The following is a 25,462-nucleotide window of genomic DNA, read 5'->3' as shown; positions in this document are numbered from 1 at the left end:
CTCTCTGCTAGAGTCATGGCTTTAACAACCACCTTCAAATGACTGCTGAAATACTTTTGGGATGCGGTTGTTTGGGGCTTTGTTTGCTTTGGCTATGCTTTTGGAGACAGGATCTCAGTCTGTAGCCCAGGCTGGCCTAGACCTCACTATATATTCCTTGCTGGGTTCAAGTCTATAAAGATCTTTGTGCTTCCAATTCTTATCCTGCTGGAATGGCAGGAGCCAGCCTGTATACTCAGGTAATAGCTTCAGTAATTGCCCTGCATCTCAGCAGTGGGCTCAGACTTTTAGACCCAGTGCACACAGATGGAACCCCTGTTCCTTTCATCTGTGTGATGGACTGCTCTTCCAGTGTTGGCCATTCCACTGAATGCCATCTTCCTCTACCCTGTTCAGCAAACCAGAACCCTGATTTGACCAATGGTCCCCCCTGCCTCCACCTCCCAGGTGCCTGTATCACCATTCCTGGTTTGTTCAGTACTAGGGGTTAAAGCCGAGACTTCAAGCACGCTAGGCAAGCAGTCTACCAGCTGAGCCACAGCCCTAGCCCATGGTGCTTTATAAACATATCACTTCTATATTCCATGGAATGGGGGAGCAGGAATAATTGAAGTAATCAGTTTTCTAAATAAACAGAAAATGAACAAAGTATAAAATATTGCTGCCTTTGCTATTAGATAGGAAGCAAGTAACCACAAAATGCAAATTGTGCTGTGACAGGCTTTCAGCACAGGGCACCCCACTTGAAGGGAAGCAGCTGTGGGCTCGGCTTTTTTCTTTTAGGCCACCAACCAGCTCCCAAATCATGCCACAGAGGCTTGTTAGTTATAAACGCTCGCCCTAGATTAGGCTCATTTCTGGATAGCTTTTTTTCACTTACCCTGTTTCTCTTTATCGACCTTTTGCCTCGGGGCTTATTACCTTTCTTACTTCTGCATATCTTACTTTCCCTGCTTCTCTGCGTGTGACTGGCTGGCACCTGCCCAGCTTCTTGCCCTGGGCATGGCCCTCCTCCTCCTCTTGGTCTTCTCTCCTCTCAAAGCTAGCTTTGTCTTCTATGTATCCTCTCTCTGCCGGCCAGCCATGCCTAGCCTTCCTTCTCAGCCCAGCTGTTGGCATTAAGCCCAATCAGGTGCCTTGGGCAGGGAAGGTGAAACAAATGCCACACCTCTTTACATAAACACACATCCTTACATTGTCACACAAATACGGTGTAAACAAGAGTAGCACACCTTTGCACAGTTAAAGTAATATTCCACAGCACAAACAGATGTAGCACATCGTTACATAGCTAAGCTACTATTCTACAACACTCTTGGGCTTCCAGTGGGAACATATTTTGCAGTGTATTCAACTATTGCCACAGGACCACTATGTTGGGAGCTATTCCTCCTTAGGCCTTTAAAGTGGGAAGGCACCTGGAACTAAGTATGACTTGTGATATGGTGGTTAACTGTAGAACTTGTCAGAATTTTAATCCAGGCTCCATAATCTATCGACTTTATAACTGTGAACAAATCCTTTAATCTCACAGTATCCATATTTGGAAAGTGGGGAGGGTGAGAATATTGTGTTTTTAGGGTTGATGATGATGGAACAAGAGGGTCAACAGTAAGTCCCAGCAGACTCTGCTCTCCCAGGCTGATCATCAAACGAAGCCCATGGTGAAGCCCAGAACAGCGATCTGCATTCAGCAGTTGAAGCATCTTCAGTCAAGGATCTTACTTGGCAGCTCTGCCATACCGAGAAGCCTTGTCCACGAAGTGGGACAAAGAAGGCTCTGAATGTGAAGTGAAGTGAAAGCAAACAAAAAATACACAAAAGGAAAAACAATAGTGGGAGAATGATAGAGTTCTAGGAGGGAGGGAGAGGTGGGGGAAAGGGGGAGAGGAAGGGCAGGAGAGAGAGCACAAGGGGCCATGTGAGGCAGTGCACGTCTGCGGATACGTAACTCTAGCATTAGGGCAGCTGAGACTGAACAGTAACAAGTTCAAGCCCAGCTTCAGGAGACACTTGAGTTATACAGTTTGAGGCACATACTGAGAAATCATCTTTTAAAAAAAAATTGTCTCTTTTGGGTATTGAAAAGCAGTTCTCTCACACAATGGAGTACTACACAGCAGAAAAGAACAATTATAGGCAAATGGATAGAGCTAGAAAACATCATTTTGAGTGAGGTAACCCAGATCCAGAAAGACAATTATCACACATACTCATAAGTGGTTTTTAAACATAAATCAAAGAAAACCAGTCTACAAACCACAATCCCAGAGAACCTAGACAACAATGAGGACCCTAAGAGAGAAATACATGATCTAATCTACATGAGAAATAAAAAAAGACAAGATCTCCTGAGTAAATTGGGAGCATGGGGACCTTGGGGGAGGGTTAAAGGGGAGGGGAGAGGCAGGGAGGGGAGCAGAGAAAAATGTAGAGCTCAATAAAAATCAATAAAATTAAAAAAATTGGCAAATCCCCACAAAGCCTTTGGAGTACTAACCCAGACTCTTGGGGGGGTTTGGTCTGGGTTTTTTATTTTACAAAAAAAAAGAAAGAAAGAAAGAAAGAAAGAAAGAAAGAAAGAAAGAAAGAAAGAAAGAAAGAAGAGAAAATCACTTCTCTGGATTTGACAATTGAGAGTTCACTGTTTAACAGGAGTTGTGGCTCATTCTGGCATATCGTGCATGAGGCCCTATGTTCAATACCCAGTACCCCAGAAAACTTGGCATGGGAACACATGCCTTTAATCCAAGAAATCAGAGGTAGAGAGGAAAGAGAATTAGAAATTCAGGGTCATCCTGAGCCACATAGTACATTTGAGGCCAGCTTGGTATACACAAGACCCTGTCTCAAAACAACCAACAAAACGAGCACACTGAGGCCTGCACAGGGCTTGACAGCTCATATACAAGCAGTGTTGAGACAGGAATCAAGGGCAGAAGAGGAATGTGGTATACAGAGCACACGTCCAAAAGGCAGACCAGACTATAGACTCAAATCCCCTCCGCCATGTACTACCTCACCATTCCACACCTCTGTACCTTTATTCATCTGTAAGATGGAGACAACAGCAAGAAAGACCTGATACAGTCATTTGAGGTTTGCATGAGCTGAAATACGTGAACCATTTAATAGAGTTCTCAGTGTGTGGGAGGCACAAAGTTAAATGTAATTATTCAAAGCAAGGAAAACCCAGTCAGGGAGCTCGAGCAGAAAGTTCATTTGCTGTCTACCAAAATGTGGGCGCACAGAAGTGTGTTTCTGGTGAACTAATGGCTTCAAAGTCATTCATGGCAGTTGTGACCCAAATGTTAGGAAGTTGCTGCTATGACTACAGCCTGGCACTGTTACTGCGACAGAGTCACCCACAAAGATTGAGCAGAGACACTGCAGGGTGGACTGGAGACAGCACAGTGTATTGGGAACTTTCTGCAGACCAACAGAAGACAGACTTGGTCTAAATTATGCACCCCACATTCTTAGCCTAACTGGAAATGTATGTGCACCTTCATCATACCCAGAACCCTTGCTGTGAGGCTTTGGAAAAATATATGTCTGCTCTAATGTCTTCGGGGGAAACGTGGGAATAGGAATAGACGGTGTGGAGTAGCAAGCAGTATCCAGGTCATCTTTCTCCTCTCCTCCCTCCCTCCGTGCATATAGGGCATAGACCAACGTCAGGTACCATTGCACAGGACTCATCTACCTTTTGGAGTTTTTAAAACTTTATTATCATGTGTGTGTACATTTATGATGAGCTGGAGAGATGACTCAGTGGTTAAGAGCACTGCCTGCTCTTCCAAATTCCCAGCAACCACATGGTGACTCACAGCCATCTGTAATGAGATCTGGTGCCCTTTTGAGGAAAAGACCTGGTCAGTCGTCCTCAAGTTAGGCCATATGGGCAAGTTTAACAGAACCACTGTATATAGACTGCCCGTTCATGCTTCAGCATTTCTAGCACATAAATTATGTTTTTTCTTCACATTTATGAAGGTAGGGCATGCACACGCAGTATCACATGTATGGAGACGTTAGGGGACAATTTGTGGAGTTGGTTCTCTTCTTCCACCTTTATGTGTGTTCTGGGGATTGAACTCAGGCCACTAAGCTTTCATGGCAGGCACCTTTACTCGCTTAGCCATCTCTCCAGTCCCCACCTTAGTGAGGTAGTCTCTCACTAGCCTGTAACTCAGCGAGCAGGCTAGGCTGGCTGGCCAGTGAGCCCCAAGAAGCTACCTCTCTTTGCCATTTCAGTTCTGGGATTATAGGTGAATGCCACCACATCACCACTTTTACATGTACTCTGGTGATCTAGCTCAGAGTCGCCTGCTTTTCCTGGCATTGACTGAGTTACCTCCCCAGCCCCCCGCTCGAATACTTCTCATCCTGACTGCTGACACCAGAGATCACAGGTGAAAATATCACAGATTGACAAACTGGTGTCAAACACAAAGAGGATGAGTACATGGATAGGAAAATGACCGTATCTTTCTTAATGTTGGAAGGAAAATTGTGAGATGCACTTCAAGTGGTTTGTAAGCTGAGGCCAGAAGATGAAAGATAGAGAAGTTAAGGGAAGTTCTATGTCACCAGTAGGTGACATTTGCTCACTACTTTACACGGTTGATCACACTGTAAAATAGAACCTTAAGTGGAAAGGGGAGGTTGAGGGAAGGCTGATGCGAATGGACTAGTTAAAATTTCCAACCTCAACCTACTCCTCACCGTTTCTGAAAGAAAGGCAATCACTATGTTGAAGACCTATCTGCATTCCCATATCCAATGCAGTACTGTTCACTGAGTCAAGATCTAGACTAACCTACAACTGGTCATGATGCTGTGCACCCTTGTAGTGATAGTTCATCTGTACTTTAATAAGTAAAGCTTGTCTAAAGGTTAGCATAAAGCAGTCACACTAGTCAATCATACAGGCCAGGCAGTGGCTGCACACACCTTTAATCCCAGCAGCAACACGAGTTAGCCATAGAGACTGGGCAGTGGGGGTGCACACCTTTAATCCCAGAACTAGAGAGGAATATAAAGTGGGATGAGACAGGAACTCGCTCTCTTTCAGTCTGAAGATTTCATAGAGGTAAGAGCTCTCTAGTGGCTTGGAGGCTTTCCTTTCCTGATTTCCAGGTTGAACCCCAATATCTGTCTCTGGGTTTTTATTATTTGTTCTACATGCCCTTTAATCCCAACACTCAGAGCCAGAGACAAACAGATCTCTCTGAGTTCGAGGACAGCCTAGTATATACCATAAGTTTCAGGCTAGCCATGGCTACACAATGAGACCTTGACTCAAGGTAGATAGATAGATAGATAGATAGATAGATAGATAGATAGATAGGATAGATAGAAAGAAAAAATAAGGTAAGAATCTATGAATAGATAAATAGATAAAAATGTGGTAGATATACAGACAATGGAATACCACTTTGCCCTCAAAAAGAAGAAAAAAATTTGTAACAGCATTATGAACCTGGAGGGAATTGTGCTAGATGAAATAAGTCAGGCTTATTTATAAAGATGAACACTGTGCATCTCAGTCTTCATATATGGAATATAAAAACAGGAACTCACAGAAGTAGAGTGTTCTAAGGAGGCTGCTTGTTTATTCCCGGCTTTCCAGACCCAAAATAATCACACAGAAACTGTATTATTTACAACACTGCTTGGCCTACTAGCTTATGCATATTTCTAGCTCACTCTTATCTTAAATTAACCCATTTCTATTATTTTATATTTTATCATGAGGCTCATGGCCTACTGGCAAAGTTCCAGCTGATGGCTTGCATCTTTCTCCTCTAGCAGCTCCATAGCATCTCTGTGACTTTGCCTTCTTTCTCCCAGCATTCAGTTTAGTTTTCCCTGCCTAGCTCTACTCTGCCCTATCACAGGCCAAGCCAGCTTTTTATTCATTAACCACTGAAAGCAACACATAGACAGAAGAACCCTCCCATACCAATAGAGGGTAAAATAGGAGCTGACTAGGTCTGGGTGGGGAAAGCGAGAGGACATTATTTTGATCAAAGTAGACAAAGGAAGAATTAATCCATGCATAATACAGTAACTATAGTTAATACTATTTGTATATTTCAAAAGAGTTAAACAGCAAGTATTTTAAGTGCTCTCACTACAGATATGGTAATATGTGAGGTGATAAATGATCTATTAAATTGGCCCCGACCATAGATAGTATGATATATGTATGGATTGAAAACCTACATTGTTGCCACCAATATACAATTTGTATTTGTCAGATGAAAAATGACACTTTAAAACTACCTTCCTGAACATCAACCAGTAGAAAAAAAAATAAACTAATGGTCTTATTTATAAAGCACTGTTTATTCTTGTTTATTGAAAATGTTCATTTTAAAAGTCTTTAAAATAAAAACAAGTTTAGAAAATCTGAGCTCCTGTAAGAAGGGACATGACAGAGAAGAAACTGAAAGGCCTCTAAGGGCAGCAGTTTAATTACAGAGGAACAGGAACCCATTTATACAGTATTGTAAACAACACAACTACTGAGACACGGCTGTCGGGTTAACATGGCTTCATTTCCTTTATAGTGTGTAAGCGCGGGCAGCCCACTGCACAAAGTTTTGTTATCCCAAGTACCAAGAGCCTCTCCTCGGAAGGGCAAAGTTCCCAAACATGCATATGTACACATCCTTTTAGAGATCTTTCAGTGTCCTAAGCAATCAGCTAAATTATTGGTAATCACTAAAGTTTAAAATGTGTACATGGACTGCAAACTATTGAGTAAACACAGACAAAACACATGGGAACATCCAGGTTGCTACTATTGTTTCTTATTTTAAATTTTTACATGAAAGATGTCTCATAGAAATCACAGGGTTTAGAAACAGGCCAGTCATTCTTAGCAACCTTCACTCAAGCCAAAGATGGCTGTGTGTACAATTGTCTGAGGTTGGTCTTCAGGAATTCTCCATTTCCTGTGGATGCTAGACTGCTGTTCATGTAGTAGCAGACAAGAGCCCCGTACCATGAAATCACGGAAACTGTGAGAGCCTCCATATCAGAAAGCAAAGGGCTCCTCAACTAGAATTTAGGCCTCGAGTTTGGTTTTTGAAACAGCACTTACAGGCATGCATCAAACATACATAGAAGACTTTGTTGGCTTTCAGTCTCTCTATAAAGTGACTTTGCCATCTGGCCAAGTTGCCCTGCTATCTGAGGAGGTGGACAAGTTCTGCTCTGCTCCATCCTGTCGCCTTGAACCATTTTGACTTGTGTTGAATTTAGGTGTACAGTCTTCTTCTGGGGCTTTCTTCTAAGTCTGCTTTCTCACAGTTCAGATTTCTGGACTACTTACAAAGCCAATGGTTCGGCATTATATCCAACTTGAGAAAACTAGTTTCAGACAATCAGCTTCACTAGCAAGCAGCCCAGCTAGTGGAGGGGCCCTTTCACTCAGGATATACAAACTGGCTCATCATACTCAAGGCCTACACCAAAGAGGGCAAGGATGATTCTAATTTCTCACTGCAGAAACCGGGGCTCGCTAAGACGGGATGGAAGGTGTGTACATGGCGTCTTGTCACCCAGGTTGTTTAGAAAGGTGAAAAGGTTGTAGTTTGAATAGTCAAGGTAAAGCCACTGCTTGTTGTAGCTCACAAAGTAAGCAAAGCGCGCCCACACTAGTTTACACACCACTGGGTATGGCTGCCTAAAAGCACAGGAGTGGGGCGGGGAGGTAGAAAACTTACGTAGAGGCGGAAGGCTGGGCTGTCAAGCTATGGTGCACTAGGAAGAGCTTCTCTGCCCTGCTGCTAAAGGAGGATTGCCAGAAGCAGTTTGCTGATGGACTTAGTACTGGTGTGGACAGTTGGAGTTCCAACCCCACTGATTGAAATGTACACCAGTGTAAAGAGAATGAGGACCCTACACGGTTCTTGGTCTTAACAGACAATGCAGGGCAATGATTGTTAAAGTATGGAAGGGAACCATGTGACAATCCAGGAAAGTACAGCTGGAGCATTGGGCAAAGGCGTTCACTGTCACCTACTCTAGACGTAGCCTGGGAAGCTTTGCCTTCAGCGAATTAGGTAGTAAAGGGCTGTTGGGCATAGCAAAGTATTGGGGCCACTTTATCATCACCCCAGATTGCTTCCCCTGTTAAAACAAATATCAATCAACTGATAACCAAGTAACAAACACTCAAGCAGAGAGAGAGAGAGAGAGAGAGAGAGAGAGAGAGAGAGAGAGAGAGAGACTAACACAAAGCACAAGCTGAAGGGCACAGTCAAATCATTCAGCTGGCCATTTCAACGAGTGCTCAGCTGCACAGTGATGGTTATGGGAGAATTGTGGTCTTGTTGCTGGTTTCAGCTCGAATGCACTCATCTGTTTGCTTCAACAGCTTCCGGACCAGTTTTTCTAGGTCCTTCCTCGACTTCAGTTCTTCTTCCAGGCATTGCTTCATTCTCTTATTCTCCTAGAAGGGAAAGGAGTTGTTGATCCCTGAGCCAAGGCAGCCTTTCCCACGGCTCCTCCTCTTCCTCTGCCTCCTTCTCTGCTTCTTTCTCCTCCTCCTCTTCCTCCTCCTCTGCTTCCTCCTCCTCCTCTGCCTCCTCCTTCGCTTCCTTCTCCTCCTCTTCCTCCTCCTCTGCTTCCTCCTCCACCACCTCCTCCTCTGCCTCCTTCTCCTCTTCCTCCTCTTCCTCTTCCTCCTCCTCCTCTTTCTCCTCCTCCTCCTCATGGCATCCTTCACACTGACTACATATTCGGAGACCCAGCTGTGTCTTAATTTTTCTGCCTGTGAGTGAGCGCCCTCCTACACTACTCACTTAAATACAAGTGTTCCCTAAGACTGGATCTGCCCTGGTTCCACACTTTCTCACCTAGGGTCACTTCTCTATCAGTGCGAGTGTGTATTAAGGGGCTTCCCAAATATCTCTGGTGCCAGTTTCATCTTCTGAGTACCAAACTCACAGGACAATGCCAGCATGGCAGGTTGATCTGGAGATTATGAGCCCTTTAAACTTAATATGTTCTAAAGGGCACTTAGTATCAACCCCCCATCAACCCAAACCTTTCTAGTGCTTCTGAATCTCTGAAAGGACTCCCACCATAGAAAGTCAGACACCCAGGGGCGAAGTTTCTCTAATGTCTCTCCTCTCCTCATTCCAGCACTGTGCTGTCATGTGCGGTAAATTCCAGCTCTACCATGTCTCTTTCCATTTGCTTTACTTCTCCCGGCCTCACTGGCCCGCCTCAGTTCAGGACTTTGCCGCCGTGCCCTATCCTGAATTTGCTCAGAACTCCACAGGTGCTCCTCCAGGCTCTAGACTCTCCTCTTCCTTACCCTCCCCCTTGTCACAGGTACAGTCAGTCTCATCGCATAGGACCCCATCACCAGCAAATTCATGAACCACCTAAGACAGTTAGTTCTCTTTTCCCTCTTCCCACCTCTCCTTCATTGCTCCATTCCTTTCTTGACTTTTCCAGGACAAGATCTTGCTGTACAGCCCAGGTTAGCAAATCTGCCACCTTCCTGCCTCAACCTTCCTACTTACTGGCTAGGATTACAGGCAGGTGCCCCCACACCTGGGCTTGGTTACATGTTTTTAAGATGTGCGGGGATGAGAAAGTAGTATCTACATAGGGGAAGTCTGCTGCACATATCAAAGTCACGTGATTAAAGAAATAAGGCCCAACTGATATAAGTTGGGCTTATATCATATAAGTTCTTCCCTAGTACCTTGCTCCTGGACTCTACCTGACACCAGCTCCCTGCGGGTGGCCAAGAAGCCAGAGTGATTCTGCTACCTGAGAAGAAAACTTTAATAATGCATTACCTGCTTCAGTTCTTTGACCTCATCCTTCAGGGCATACACAGTATCAACAAGGCTCCTAAAACACACAGAGAAAATTCAGAAATGAACGGCTGGTACCGAAGTGCTGATAAACGAGCAAGCCATAACTCTGCATATGTACAGCTATGGGTATCGGTGGGGTTTCTAGCTGATGGGGACGATCCCTGCTCTGGCTCATCTACATTCTTTCTCTTCATCGGATAAAAGTTCTCATCACACATGCCCATTTCAACACCACGCTACAGCGCTGTTTCTACACTACCCATTTCCTTTCCCATTCAGCTCCAGCTTGAGGGGCCAGAAAACAGCAGACAACAGCCAGAAAATGTATCTTCTTTTCAATTTGAGGGTATAACTCACAAATAAAAACTGTATACATTTAGAGTATACACCATGATCCTTTGGTGAGTTTGTTTATGAAATATCGCCTCAAGTGGAGGTACAAACACAGCCCTCACCAGATGTGGTTGTGTCTACTGTTTGTGGCTGTGTCTTTTGAGAGCACTGCACATCTGTTCTTAGTAAATGTTAAGAAGAAAATGCATTATTATCAGCTTTAGTCATTATGCTGCATATTCATTCGATAGACTAAAACCTACTTATTGTCTTACATAATTGAACTTTGTAGGTTTCTTTTACCCACATCACCTTATTTTTTTTCTCCCCCCACCGAACCTCTGGAAACCACTGCTCCACTCTTTGATCCCGTGAGCTCAACTTTTTAAGATTCCCATCCTAAGGTTTGATGACTGTCGCTTTACAGTAGGAGCTAATAGTACTTACTATATAATGAGAGGGATCACATGACCCTGGGCGCGCTGCAATAGCCATGTTATGGTATTATCCTTCCCGTTTAGCTAACCCCACATGACAGAGACTCAGGATATTAAAAATAATAAAATTTTAAAATGATAAAATTTCCTGGATAGCTGTGGGATTTTTTTTTTTTTGCCTCCAACTATTTCTCGTTAAGGAATTTAAAGATCTCGGTTTTAGTTGGGGGTGTTTTACGTTTAATCTTTATTGTTGATGTATGTGTTCATGTGTATGTGAGTGCAGACCCTCAAGGAGGACAGAAGAAGGAACCAGGTTCCCGGGAGCTGGAGTTCCAAGTAGTTGTGAGCTGCTCAGCATGGGCCTTGGGAACTAACCTGGGTCCTCCTAAAGATCAACCAGTGCTCGTAATTGCTGAGCCATCTCTCCAGGCCCTAAGTTTTAGTTTTGATCCTGCCTCTTACTATTACTCTGCCCTTGTGTAATCAGTTTCCTTCTCATTTCGTCTTAGCCATTGCTTTCTTTACATGTGAAATGGAGATAGTACTACCTTCCTTGAAGCCTTCACCACGCTATTATGATTACTGGATCAATAATAATGTTCTTAATAACAACAATTAGTAATTAGTATACCTGCCATTGATTTTTGAGTGCCAACCATTATAATTACTTTATTTGATTACTCGACAGCTCAGAAAATATTTTACAGATGAGGAAAACAAATCTGGAGAGATGGAAGAACTGGCCCAGGATGACACTGGCGATCCATAGCAAACTGAGTGCAGAACTGGGACTTTGGCCTGGTCTCTTGAACCCAGGCGCTTTGCTGTACAGCAGGCGTGAAAGCACATCCACAATGGAAAGCACTGGGAGAGGTGCTGCCTATGCAAATTCAGCCCTGACCTCACAAATGACTCAAGCATATAGGAGTGAGTTCTTGGCCACTCCTTGCTTCTTAATGAGCTGGGAGGTATTTAAGCTGACCCCACCCCCATGTAAGTCATAGTCACAATTGTGAAAGGGAGGCCATAGGCACAGGTCCCCCAGAACCTTATTTTTTTCATCTTTGAAAGTGATGTTTTCCTCACCAGATTGTTTTAGGGCTTTACAAGAGATCACCTGTGAGAAAGGTGGCCCCTGACTGGAAAGCTGTGAGCAGCAGCAATGCTGTGGGGAGGAGGATGCCAGCTAAGGCCCTCCTGGGTACCTCCAGATACACCATGTGAAGATCTCCAGTATTGGGAAGCTGCTTACTCCACAGGGAAGCAGGAGGGTCCTAGATGTCCATTTCTGTTTCTCTTGCCCTTGCTCCTCCCCTCTTGGGGCTCCCAACTGTATGCTCAGCAGAGAAGGCCCTTTTAGTGGAGGGAGAGGAAGAGAAGGACGGGGATGGGAAGGAAAGGGGGAGTAGGAAGAAGAAGGAAGAGGAAAGAGAAGGAAGTGCCCTTCGAAGAAGGATCTCTGTGCTGGCGAGTTTTATGTCAACTTGGCATAGCTATAGCCATTTTGGAAGAGGAAGCTTCAATTAAGGAAACGCCCCCTACCAAATTGGCCTGTGGGCAAGTCTGTAGGGCATTTTTTTTAAACTAGTGAGTGATGTGGAAAGGCCTAGCCCATTGTGGGTGGTGCCATCCCTGGGCTGGTGGTCCTGAGTTCTATAAGGAAGCAGGCTGAGCAAGCTATGAGGAGCAAGTCAGTAAGCAGCCCCCTCCATGGGCTCTGCATCAGCTCCTCCCTCCAGGATCCTGCCCTGTTTGAGTTTCTGTCCTGATTTTCCTCAGTGCTGGAGTTTGACCCGAGGCTTGTAAGCGGAACTGAGCACTGTTCTTGCTGCCGCTGTTCATGGCTACGGGGTTTGATCATAGCAACAGGAGCCCCAACTAAGACAGCCTGCTACACCTACTCGCAGGGCCCCCAGATATGTCAACAAAGGGGTCACTTTCTCTACTCACTTTTCTTCGATGATGGTCTGCCCGTTACTTCTGGTTTCCTCAATAATGAGTTTCTCTTCCTCAGGCAGTAGCACTTGTGGGACAGAATCTTTCCGAGTGCCTGTAAGTGAAGATGCACAAGAGGGGGTGGGGAGTGGTTAGCCCAGACTGTGGTAGTCCTTTCCGCTGCTACTGCAGCGGCTTTCTTCAGACCCCTGCACTCAAAAGCCACTCCTCAATTTTCCTGACAGAGAGAACTCTAAATGGCCAAATGATGTCACGTGATCTCCAGGAAGTGGGACTGATGTGCTAAGACCTCCCCAGTGTAAAGAAGTGACCACTGGTCACCCCATCTCTGCGTTCCTCCAGGAGTCGCACACCACGTCCCATGATCAGGGAGGGAGTCTTTACTGAAGTAAAGACTGGGCCAAGAGTAGCGCTACTCTGGGCTACGACACACTGAAAGGGCTTCCGAAGCAGCATTCGCTCCTTCGGAAGCCCTCTAGGGAAATGCAGAGTGGCAGTAAGCTACTCTTGACCATGGGTAGAGCGGAGCTGGAAGATCATCATATCAGCAACAAAACTCAGGTTTCTTCAGTGCTCTCTGCCAACACTTTCTCTATAGCCTGGGGCAGCAGAAGATGGGACAGGTAGTTTCAACCGCTCCACTGCTCAACCTAGAGCCTGCCTCTCTGAGCTCAAGAACTTGATCTTTGGTCTGCCTGGGTCACTGGCCTGTTCTGTTATAGAACAACATCCTTCAGAGGTGCATGCATTCCCTGTTTCTATTTGATAACACCCGTCTTCCCAGAGGTGAGATGTTTCCATGTTCAGTGAATAGCTCTTCGCAAGTGTTTAATTAGTATGCAGGAGACAAATGGCTGAATGAATGAATGAATGAATGAATACGGAAAGTCAAGATGAGTCGGTTCTAGGGAAACAGGACATTTGACTGGGGTGAAATGGAGGGCCACAGTGATGCTGACGTTGGCTACATCTGAACATCAAGCATGGCATTAGATACCTCCCACAAGTACAAGGGAGGTAGGGAGGAGGAACAAAACTGTGTATCTTTAGGTCAGATCACACGCCTGAGCTTTCACCTCTAAGTACTTGGATGGACTCTACATCTAGGAAAACAAGTGGCCCACAGGTGAGGTAGGGCTGGATTTTGTTTGGGAGATGCTCTTCGGTTGTCGCCTCATCCCCGCCTTCACCCTAGCTGCCACAACAAAAACTTCCCTCTTTCATCTCCCAGCTCATCAAAACTTGCTATTAGGACCGAGCATGCCAGAAGCCACAGCCAGATTACTGTCCCGTTCGTGGTAAAATGTATTGATTTCCACATCAAATGCTCTCCTCTTGTGACAGCCGGTGAGATGTGCTTCCTTCAAAGAGTGTGTCAAGGCAGTCTCCTAAGAAAGCCCTTCATAAAAAGTAGGCAGCTGGTCAGTAGCTGTGAAAAATACAGCACTCTGGGACATTTGGTCCTGATGCAAATATGAGAAACTTTCTAAAGGGTGTCCTATACGTACATCATTATAGAAAACAATATCTATAGTCTATGGGACTTGGACTGGAAGAGACACAGGACTCGCCAGAGGGTATCACCTAGCTCTCAGGGCATCACCTGAAAACTGTGTGGGGAAATGCACTCGCCTAACAGCTCCTCGAGACACTTCAGACATCTGGAAGAGCCTCAGGTGTACAACTACATTTCCAGATTTTCAGAGCAGCTTTGAAACCCACGTCTGGTGAAGCATCCTTCCCTTCAATACATAGCTGATGAAAGATAGTATTTTGACTTCCTTTCCCATTCTGCCTATAAGCTGAGATTAGCATCAGATCGCAGACACAGGAACTCTCTGGTGCCTTTAATTCCTAACTAGTGCTGGCGAAGGTATCTGGGGAGATCAAAAGAGAGTGACTTTTTTAAAAGTCCTTTTCATTTCTCTCACCTCCAGTTTTTTTTTTCCTCTTACATCTCTCTGTCTCTCTGGCTGAAAAGCACCAGTGCGTCAAGCAAGCCCCAGTAGCTAAAAGCAGCTTATCTGGAAGATTAGCCCTGCGCCTCTGCTCTGCCCTGAGTCACATGCTTTTTCCACACCCTGCAACCAAGCTGTGCCGAGGCTCTTTTATGCCCCCTAAGAGACAGTGAGCAGCAAAGAACAAACCCCGTTCATCAGTGAAAGCAGTGTGGGGGAATTCCACTGGAACCAGTACCTTGTTGAAAACTGGCGCTGGTGCAGTAGGCTTCAATCACCTTAAGAATCTGAGCGTCCTCTTCCAGAGCAGCCGTACCTGTCAAATTGAATCAGTAATGACTTCTCACAGATATGTGACCCCGGACACTCAAAATGATGCTGTGCCCATCACTGCCAAGGACTCGCAGTGGTTCTGAAAGGCAGGCAAGCATCTGTTCAAGCCTCCCGGGACAAAAGAGTGACACCACCCGTAACCCTGAGAGCTCGGGGGTCAGTACTCAGGGACAGGGGCTATTCCTGAAGTTCAGAACTCCAAATTACTGGGAGCTCTATCAGTCATCTCTTGAAGGCTAAAATTACAGCACTGGGGCTTGGGGTTGGCTTCAGCGCTCATCCAGTATACCAAAGCCATCCTGGCGACTACATTCCAAGGCTTGCCTTCTTTAAGAGCTTTTCCCTATTAACCCCGCTCATCTTCTCAAGCAGCCAGTATATCATTAATTCTCCCACCCCCCATCTCAGTCTTTAAATGCTCAGATGGCAATGCTCCTCTAATAAGTTTAGTTGTAGATAGGGCTGGGGTTGCAGGAATTGGAGTTCAGCAAAGATGTATTTTAATATAACATTATATTATTTATAATGCATTATATTATTATATTATGACAGGGTCTCATGTAACCCAGGCTGAGGATAAACGTGAACTTCTGATGCTCCTACCTTCACCTCCCAAGTTGGGTTTACAGGCATATACTGCCTGTGCCTGGTTTATGTGGCACTCTGGGCTTGCAAGGCAAGTACTCTGTGAACTGAACTATGCTCCTAGCCACAGCAAAGACTGATCCAGGCTAGACTTGCAGCTGGTACATGCAATGCTGCTGCCTCACTGACTCTTTGTTCACAATTTTAGAGCCAAATACGGGCAGATCACTTGACTGACTTTATCAACTCTCTAGATAAAGCACGCTTTCCAGATGTCAGCCGACTGACTCCTGGTTCAACTGAGAGCGTCCTTGAACACCAGACTGCCAAGGATTTCTGTTCTCCAGTCCATTTAGTATATTTGCTCAGAAAATATCTCAGGCAGCAGAAACTTAAAGGGCAAATATATGTCCATAGCGAATGGGCCCCATTGGGGGGCCTAAATCAGGTGGAGGGAAGTGTCCTGCAGCATGAAAGTGATAGAGTGATGTCTGTCAGAGTCATCTGGAAGGGCAGCAGGGGACAGCTTATTCAGAAGTCTTAGAAGTAACCAAATTTTCCACATATTTTTATAACAGCTGATGCCAAGAACAAACTGCTCTAATTATCTGCTTTTTAAAAAATTCTCATGTTTGTTTGCGCATAAATAACTTGGCAAACGTACGGAACACATACTTTTCCTAATCACGTAGTCTTCCTCAGAGGCTTTTCTCTCTGTCTTCCTTTTGTGAAGAAACTTCTTCATTGTCTTGGGGCTCTTACTCGACTCCTGTAAGGATAACGGTTTCTCTGTGAATTAACATTCTCTCCCAAATAGAAATGAAGATAGAGCCAATAAAACGAGTTCGAATGCATCTCTCATGGCGATAGCATCCATTAGGAAAGTGTCAGAAGTTTAGATCACACACACTAAAAATGGCTTCAAGAAACTTGAAAAGGTTCAACAAAGCACAGGCAATCACATTCCACTCTCAGTTGCCATAGGAATGAGAATAAGAATGAAGAAGGATGCAGATTGTGCAGGAGGGTCAGTGCCTTTAGGGTACCATCTGCAGCAAGAGTAATGGAATTTCAACCCCAGAAGAGCACCAGCATTCCTAACTTGGTTGTTGTTCCCCATGGATGCTTTGAAGATGTAACTACTGTCAGAACATGAGTCTCTGTTCTAAGAGTTTAAAATTATTTGAGTTAGTTTTTCTTAAAGCAGTCCAACAAAGAAAACTAGAATTCCTGTCAGTCGGATGGGAAAATTAAGGTGGAGAGTCTATGTTATTTATTCTCTCATAGAGGAGAATTTCATGAAGAGTTTTCTGACAAGTAACTCTGGGTTATATACAGCCAAAGCCACACTTTTAATTAGTACCCAGTGGAGATGAAAACCACTGAGTTCGGGTTTTGTCATATGCAGAACTAGTAATTAAAAAACAGATCAATGTTAATATGAAAGTAAACAGATTGGACTCTTACAGTCTCACACTTCGAATCCCAAGGTATTATCCTGACTTTACATGTTGCCCATCATCTATGTATGTATGACTATATCTATCTGATACAGGAGTAATAATTAGTACTTTAAAATATATGAAACAAATAATTTAATTGCCTTCACTTGGCCACAGTGGTCCACTTAGACTTGAAAAGAGACAAACATGAGAAACCACACGTGCTTTAAAAAAAAAAGGAGGAAAAGCTAGCATTAAAAACATAGAAGAACAAGCATTTTAAAGGCATGGTATATAAAGTAACATTTTGCACGTATCAAACACAAGCCTGCTTTTGAAGAAAGTACTTACATGTCAGAATTGCATCTTCACATTTTAGCCACCAATTATAGCAAGGAACAAAACAAGCATAAAGGAAAGCTTCATTCATCAAAGTTTACAGCACAACAACAGTACGATGTCACTGTTCTACCCTTACCTTTAAGATATAAGACATCCTCTAAAATGAATATGTAAAGAAAGAGAAGATGAGCGTGAGAGGTCGATGGTTATAATGACCAAATCCATTTATCAATAATTCTAAAACAACATTTGAAATGTTAGTGTTATCATAAATTACATGGAGAGAACATCACCACAATTCCCACATTAGTTTCAGATGCAATATCCTCATGCAAAAGTCCAAAGAATCCAGTTCTGTGCAGAATTACAAATGCCGGAAAATCACCGAAATGCACAGTACATAGCAAGAATATATTAATAACTCTCTTCCCCGAGCAGAAACACAGCGATCATGCCTTAGTTTTAATGGATTAGTTACATGAAGGATTCAGCCAACTTTACCCTTCAGAGCTCACCTTGGTATGAATTTAGTAACTGACAGTTGCAACATGTGCATTATTAAAAAGGGGAATAGGTTACTATGAAGCGGCACTCCTGGTTTAAGTGATCAAAGAGAGACGAATGGTTGCAGGTCAGTTTCAAAGCAAACCTGTGGAACCACTTCCTGCCCAAATTCTGAAGAGTTACTTTAAAAAAAAAAAAAAGTGCTCAAGTCATGCCTCCTATCAGCCAGTTGAAAGGGTTAAAAAAAAACCCTCCAGTGTCTGTATATTGTTCTGTTTTCTCGCTCTGAGAGATGGAGGCAACAACTAATTGGAGCAGAAGCATGGTTGTTCAAATCAAAAGACACTCCAAACTGAGCACAGTCTCCAAGATCAAAACGCAAGGGACAGAGAATTGTAACTGTCAGCAACTACTCTTCATACAACAAGACCTTAGGAGCAGTTATTAATAAATGAGCATCTTCTCTGAAGTAAGAAATAATTAGAAATAAGTAAGGGGGAACCTAACTTGGTGGAAAAGGTAACACTTGTGTAGTTATGGGAGCTAGAGACTAACGCGCCTTGACTGCCCTTCTAGAGAAAAGGACCAGACAGACACCCTGGTCATGGTAGATATTGGCAGCACTCTAGGCAAGTATCAGATGCCCTGTGAGGGAGGCTGAAACTGAGAACCCTCTCTATAAAAAGACATTCCTCTAATTACATTCTTCTCTTCTTCTCACTACACCAGACACTGCTTTCTTAGTTGAGACACATGGCTTGGTCTCATGACATTTTACTGACTGGGTTTCATTGAACAACATGCTACGAAGTGCAGAACTGGGTGTTTGATTGGAAAAGCAGCTTTCAATGAAGTGTTTCTGGTTTGAGATATGTGTACATAGATAACTAATCTAAACAATTACTGTCACTATGTAGAGAGACAACAGAGGAACTTAAGAAATAGACTAGGGAAACAGGCAGTGCATTTGAACTGCTCAGTTCCATCAGTGTCTGTAGATGGAGAACAGGGAAATGGAAAATTAAGAAACAATCACTGAATCTAGCAATTCAAGACATATATATATATATATACATACATATGTATGTATGTATATATCAATATATTCTATCATAAATTCTAGCATATTCTCTCTGAACTATTTGCAATAAGCTCTAAAATTAGCTTGTCAGAAGCATTTTATATCACATGTAGCAAAATTACCTCTTTATAACCTAGTGCTGCTGATGGTCTAAGTGGAGGTGCAGGTCGTAGGCAACTTAAACTCCACGGTTTTATAATTTGAGGAGGCTCCAAGGGTCCTCGGGGCTGTCCAGTAGAACTAAAAGACTGGGAAAATGTCTCATGAGATGCTGGCAATCTGCCATCTGAACCCGACCTGGTACCACACAGTGAGAGAATGGCAATAGCTCCATTGGATCAGCAAAGCCAGACACAAAAGGGGGAAGATGGAATAGTAAAATTGTTCAGTCGGAAAACTTAACGGTTTCTAAACAACATTATGGGTTCTCTAAGTAACAGCGCAAAATAGACTTGGTGTCCCCATGATCCTGTCCTCTCTTTTCTGCAATTCCATTTAAGGCGGAAATGTTTCCTCCATAAGGGAGGAAAGTGGAACAACAGAAACCATTCGAGTTTCAGTGATGTGTTTGGCACTCAATTAGATTCTTAAGTGGGCTCTTTCGTCAGAGTAAACAACAACAGGCTCAGAGAAGCGAAGCGACTGGCTAGAAGTTGGCAAAGACAAGATTTGAACCCAGATTTGATGCCAAAGCCTATGTTCCACCACCACAACACACAGCACTCAGAATAGGAATATTGGCATTACAAGGTGGAGCGTTAACAGACAACAGAGGAAAGCTTCCATTTCACCCAGCAAGTACAGTAAAATCTCATTAACTCCAACTCCACAGATTCTAGATTTCCGAGAACTCAGATGTCAATGCTGTTTACCTTCCATGCAGGTTACTGAGCAGATGTGAACGTGTGCGCGAGATTACATGAAGATTTTAGGCATTCGGAGAGGTGAACTACTTGCTTTTACGTGGCACGTGATTAAGGCGAGAATAACAGTTATGAAACAAATAGATCCTGTTTATCATTAAAACCTCCTAGAAAGTTCTCTGGTGGGAGATGCTTGACTAGCAGTGAGCTGAGTACCTAAGACTTCTGCTGATCAAAATCACACATACTTAACTGAAATACTTTCTTAATTTCAATGGGCCTCACAATAATAAGAAATCAGAATTAGTGAGGTTTAACTGTACTTCAAAATCTACAGAGACCACCCAAAGTCAAAGGGCATGCTCGCTGCTGAGTTTTAGAAGTCTTTAGCAGGCAACGTCCGACAAAACTTGAATAACCCTAATACTTCAATAGTCCCACTACTTCACTAATCCCAGTACTTCTCGAGTCCCGGGGAACTACTTACAGAGTGAGCGCTACAGGAGGAGGATGAGGTCTTAGACAAGGAGCTGCAAGAGGCTGGTCCTCTGGTCAGTCTGTTCAGCTGCTCCAGCCATTCCTGGAAATCCTGGCTATTGTTGCAATAGACCACAGTTCTCTCTATCATGTTACCTGTATCACCCAATTGTGAACATTTAGAAACAAAACACAAGGATGTGTCTTACTCACAAGCATACTTCAGTTGGGCATCTACTTTCAGGAATCTTCCTTTCTATGAAATAACCCTTTCAAACGTCAGTATTTGGAGAAGAGGGATTGTGATAATGTGGCAAATGATTATTCATTTTTATTTCTAAAAAACCGTCCTTGATTTCTACCACTTTACAGAATCTTAGACATAACATAACCTCACAACAAACACACTTGCAATCTGAAACCAGAAGTGCACTGACGGACCATCTAGTCCATAGCCTGTTCTAAGAATATTGTACTGGTTTGTCCAGTGTCCAAGATAGAACAGCATGTAGTTGAAAACAGTTAAAAAATAATACCAAATTATAGGCTCCTGAGTGATGAATACAGGGTTTGATAAGGTCTAGGGACATTAACACTGTCTTCACCACTGTGACATCCACGTACAAGTACAGCCATTACAAGGAAATCACAGAGGCCTGGCAAAGGGGACAATAGCCTAAAATGTCAGAGAGAATTTGAATATTGGGCTTAATTTGTAGAGAAAGTTTCGTGGCTATTTAGAACACAACCACACCTTGCCAGGTTACCGGCTGATAAGTTTGGTGAGAAAAGTCCACCCCTTTGGCTTCTTGGCCACCATGGACCACATGACAGAGAAGGAGAAGGTCGGTCCATTTTACTATTCTCCAGCTCTCACAAGTAGCTTTGATACAAGAAAAGATGGAAAGTAATGGCAAAGCCGAGGCTATCAAATGCCAAGAAGCTTCATTGTTTTGTTAGTCTACTCTAGTTGTCCTGGGGAGTGGAAAGGGCTTTGTCATATTTCTGTAAAACCTGATTAGGGAGAAAATAACAGCATTTATTTGTTTAAACTCCACTTTCTTCCAAAAAAGGATTTGAAGTCGCTACATGAAAAGGAGAAAATGACATACCTGTGATTTCAAATGTGCAGTCATTCCCTTCAATTTCATCTAATCTATTCACCACCATCCCTGCTACTGGTATTTTTCCCTAGCAGAAGAAAGAACATTCTTGTTAATTCTATGACTGTACATATTTCTCTCATACTTTTGATCTTCCCAGGAATCACGTGGCTAGACATATTTCACTAGTCTGGCAAAAGATAATGCTGTCCTAGTGTAGATTTCAATTAGAAAAGAAAGCAAGGGACAAGGGTGTGTTTGGCCAATACACCCTAAATCCTAAGCCCACGATTTCAAACAGTTTGATTTCGACCGTATTTTCATATGAATTGAAAAGCAAAGGCCCACATTTCATGAAAGGGAGTAATGGCCAGGACCACATATAACAGAGAATCACAGCATAATGGTCTACATTTTGGGAACAGCCTGAGGGAGGTTTCAGCCCCTAAGGCATTTAAGGACCGGCTTCTTACAAACCCAAATAATATAATATGGCTACAATATGACAATCACAGGATCAAGTCCCAGCTTTGTGGCATTCAGCAGTAATGATATGGGTCTGTAAATGGTTGTTCCTAATTTATCCAATCATAGATTTAGATTTCTATTTACACAGCTGGAAACTTAGCTCCTAGGCAGAGCAGCAGATTGCCGGGACAGGATTACGTGACTACAAAGGTCTTTGATCTCAAGAATATCTGTTGTCACAAGCAGGTTCCTTATGGAAGGTTTCGAACATTTTCCCTTTGCTGGCTTCAGCTCCAAATGCCATGGTGCCTATATCACACCTGAGGGGAAGCCTGTTTGCATCTGGCCTCTGCTTATTTCTTTTATTCGGAGCTACTCACCTGATAGATAAAGCCACTCATCCGAGGACTTGCAGACAACATTATCAAGACATTTGAAAACAGCATAAAATATCGCTCCTCTTTTTCCTGAAGTAGAATAAAAATCATGAACGGGAAATCATTGAACTGCTTTTGATAAGACCTCCTGATAGCACTGCTTAAAAACACAGGCCTTACCAGAGATCCACGGATAAGCGCTACGCTGAGCTCCAAGAGTCTAGAGGAAGAAAGGGAGGGGGGAGTGGACCAGCCAGGAGAGTCAAGCTGGGGGAACCCACAGAGACATCTGACCTGAGCTCCTGGCAGCTCATGGACTCTGGACAACAGTTAGGGAGCTTGCATGGGACCAGTCTAGGCCCTCTGCATGTGTGTGACAGTCGTGAAGCGTGTTCTCTTAGGAAGGCTTCTCACAGTGAGAGCAGGACCTGTTCCTGGCACTTAGTTGGCTGTTGGCAGCCTGTTCCCCATGCTGGATTACCTGACCCCGCCTCCATGTCAGGGAAGTAGCTCAGTCAGTCCTGCATCAACTAGATGTGCCATGCCTTGCACAAGCCCATGGGAGGCCTGGCCTCTCTGAATGGAGATGGAGAAAGAGTGGATGGGAGGGGTGTATGGGAAGAGGGAAGGGAACAGGAGAAGAGGAGGGAGGGGAAACTGGTTGGTATGTAAAATAAATGAAAAAAAAGTTATTGAAATAAAAAATACAGGCTTTACATAATCATCAACATGAGCAATAGCAGTGAATTATAAAATGATAAAAAGATAAAACTCTAAAGTCCCAAACAAGTATGTACATTATTCCCCGAGTGTATGAGGGTCAGAACCCACACAGATTCTGGAACAGTGTGACTGTAGTTCCGGACACAAAGTAACTCTGTCTCAAAGTTCCCGTAACTAAAAAATAACTTCACTTTGAATAGTAGCTAAGTGAAGCTGCTTTCAGCAGATAAGAAATTTATGGTCTGTTACAGCTGACCCAAGATTGTGGGAGCTCATGGACTCCAGACCAACAACAATGTAGCCCGCATGGGACCGACCTAGGCGCTCTGCATGTGTGTGACAGTTATGTGGCTTGGTCTGTTTGTGGGGCTCCTAGCAGTGGGATCAGAACCTGTCCCTGGCACTTGAGCTGGCCTTTGGAAACCTATTCGCCATGCTGAGTTGCCTCGCCAAACCTTGATGCAGTGGGGAGGGGCTTGGTCCTGCCTCAACTTGATATGCCAGGCGGCTTTGTTGACTCCCATGGGAGGCCTGCCCCTTTCTGAACAGAGAAGTGGAGGGGAATAAAGGAGGGTGGGAAGAGGAAATTGAAGGGGAGGAGGGAGGGGAAACAGATTAGGTTGTAAAATAAACAATTTTTTAATAAATAAAAACAGATTTATAGTCTGCTAATATTCCCAGTCATTAAATTACTTCTAATCATTAATACTAGGATAATTGTGGGCTCAGTGGCTAAAGTACCTGGCACACAAGCATGAGGGCCTAGGTTAGGATTCCTAGCAAACAGGTATTTGGCCAGAATAGCAGCAAGCATCTAAAATACCGAGTGCTGTAAGATCACAGCCAAGGGGATCTAAGGGCCTATTGGCTATCCAGTCTAGACAAAAATCGGTAAGCTCCAATTTAGTAAGAAAATTGGAATGTAATAGAAGAAGGCATTTATTATCAACCTCTGGCCTCCTCCCAAAATCATATACAGGGACAAGTTCACACACACATACACACAGACAGAGATAGTTACTGTATGACGTCTAAGACAAAGATGTAAATACATTTTTAAAACCTGGTGTGGATTATTTGGTCTTTGTGTATAATGTTGGAAATACAACACAGGGCCTTGTTCATACCAAATCCACTGTCCTCTTCACCCTCAGCCCAATTTCATGGTTTTTTTTTCTTTTTTGAATTGGCACATAACATATTTGCTCACACTTACAAGAAACAATGTGGCATTGCAATTCACGTATACATTATGCAATGACCAAATACAAGTTATTAGTGTGTCTTCTATCTTAAAATTTTGTCAATTCTTCCTGATAAGCATACTCGAAGTCCTTTCTAGGACCAGTGGGCTGGTGCTTTCACGATTCATCTGAAAGCAAATCTGGTGGATGGTTTGAAGACCTGAGATTAATTCCCAGGACCCATGTGGCAGAAGGAGAGAATCAACCCCTACCAGTGTCTTCTGCCTGATACACACATGTGCATACATGAGAAACAAACCAATGTATAAACTGCTTATTAGTGAAAAGAAACTCTCTCTTCTAGCTCTTTTAAGATTATTATAATGCATTATTGTCAACTACAGGTTTTGATTGCACTAAAGTAAACTTATCACATAGGGCTGCTTTGATCCCCTTAACAGAGTCAAAATTAATAGGTACAAAAAGTTCATCTTGAGGCAGAGACAAGTGGATCTCTGTGAGTTCGAGGTCAGCCTGGTCTGCAGAGCTAGTTCTAGGGTAGCCAAAGCTACACAAAGAAAATCCTGTCTTGAAAAACAACAACAACAACAACAAAAAAAAAACCCATTTGACGCACTTATTCTCACGGCTATCTCCTCAATCTTCTTCCCACTTGATAGAGTAAACCTTCAGAACTGTTAGAACAACTCTCCCATCTTTCTCTTGCCTCATTTCCCTTCCACAGACATTGCGCTTCTTCAGCACCCTTTCCTGTTTCACTAGGTCCCTCTCTTTTGCCTTTAACGTATGTCCGTCACCGGCTTACGGCCCCTGCTCACCCCATGTGGCTCTTCATTCATAATATCTCATTTCTTGACGTTTTATTGCCGAATTACTCGCTGCCTTCATTTTCTCTCCATTGATTCCTCGCTAACTGCACTCCCCCTCCCGCTTTCTGAAACTCATCAATAACTGCCTTCTAGCAAAATCCGATGGCTTCTTTCTCTCCTCACACTCCTTGACATCTGAACCTTCCAGAACACTAAGCTTGCTGGCCACTTTCAAGTACTCCTCCAGGGATTTCAGTGGCACGACAATCCACAGTTCTTTTCTAGTCTCCTATTTGTGTCCCCCACGGAGTCCCACAAGGCTCCCTTCTCCTTTCACCCAAGGATTTTATCCCAAAGATATGAATGACTAATAGTTACTCTCACTGCATTAACCTTCCCTAGGGTCTCTGCATTTTTAATGAGATTGCTTATCAACCCGCAGTAATGAATCTTTGCCACAAGCACACCAGAGAGTATAGGAAGGTGTTTGTGGAGAGGGGAGACAATGCTAACATCTGATAAATCATACCAGGTGACATGATATGTCTCTCCTACCCTGATCTCTTCCTAAAAGAAATCATCCATCTTCAACCTCTGTGCTTCTCTTTGGAT

The 25,462-nt window shown here is 43.6% G+C and overlaps 1 protein-coding gene across 9 annotated transcripts in view; it reads right to left on the bottom strand.

The window, feature by feature from the left end:
* Window positions 1-6,335: 6,335 nt before the first annotated feature.
* The window catches only part of Arhgef6 (Rac/Cdc42 guanine nucleotide exchange factor 6), a 120,016-nt gene continuing 100,889 nt past the window's right edge, over window positions 6,336-25,462 (bottom strand). For 5 of the 9 annotated variants that reach the window (XM_048457515.3, XM_048457520.3, XM_048457522.3 and 2 more), the window contains 10 exons: window positions 22,117-22,203; window positions 21,278-21,356; window positions 20,176-20,321; window positions 18,948-19,073; window positions 17,377-17,397; window positions 16,132-16,225; window positions 14,777-14,854; window positions 12,575-12,674; window positions 9,831-9,885; window positions 6,336-8,467 (listed from right to left, as the gene is read on the bottom strand). In XM_048457515.3, the coding sequence (XP_048313472.1) occupies window positions 8,327-8,467; window positions 9,831-9,885; window positions 12,575-12,674; window positions 14,777-14,854; window positions 16,132-16,225; window positions 17,377-17,397; window positions 18,948-19,073; window positions 20,176-20,321; window positions 21,278-21,356; window positions 22,117-22,203 (927 nt within the window). In that variant the 3' untranslated portion in view covers window positions 6,336-8,326. The remainder of the gene's footprint in view (window positions 8,468-9,830; window positions 9,886-12,574; window positions 12,675-14,776; window positions 14,855-16,131; window positions 16,226-17,376; window positions 17,398-18,947; window positions 19,074-20,175; window positions 20,322-21,277; window positions 21,357-22,116; window positions 22,204-25,462) is intronic. The other 4 variants (XM_048457519.3, XM_048457523.3, XM_048457518.3 and 1 more) reach the window with 3 other exon arrangements.

Source organism: Myodes glareolus, chromosome X, assembly GCF_982192425.1.
Source record: "Myodes glareolus chromosome X, mMyoGla1.1, whole genome shotgun sequence".
NCBI classification, from domain to species: Eukaryota; Metazoa; Chordata; class Mammalia; order Rodentia; family Cricetidae; genus Myodes; species Myodes glareolus.
This window is presented reverse-complemented; position numbering and strand designations above follow the sequence as displayed.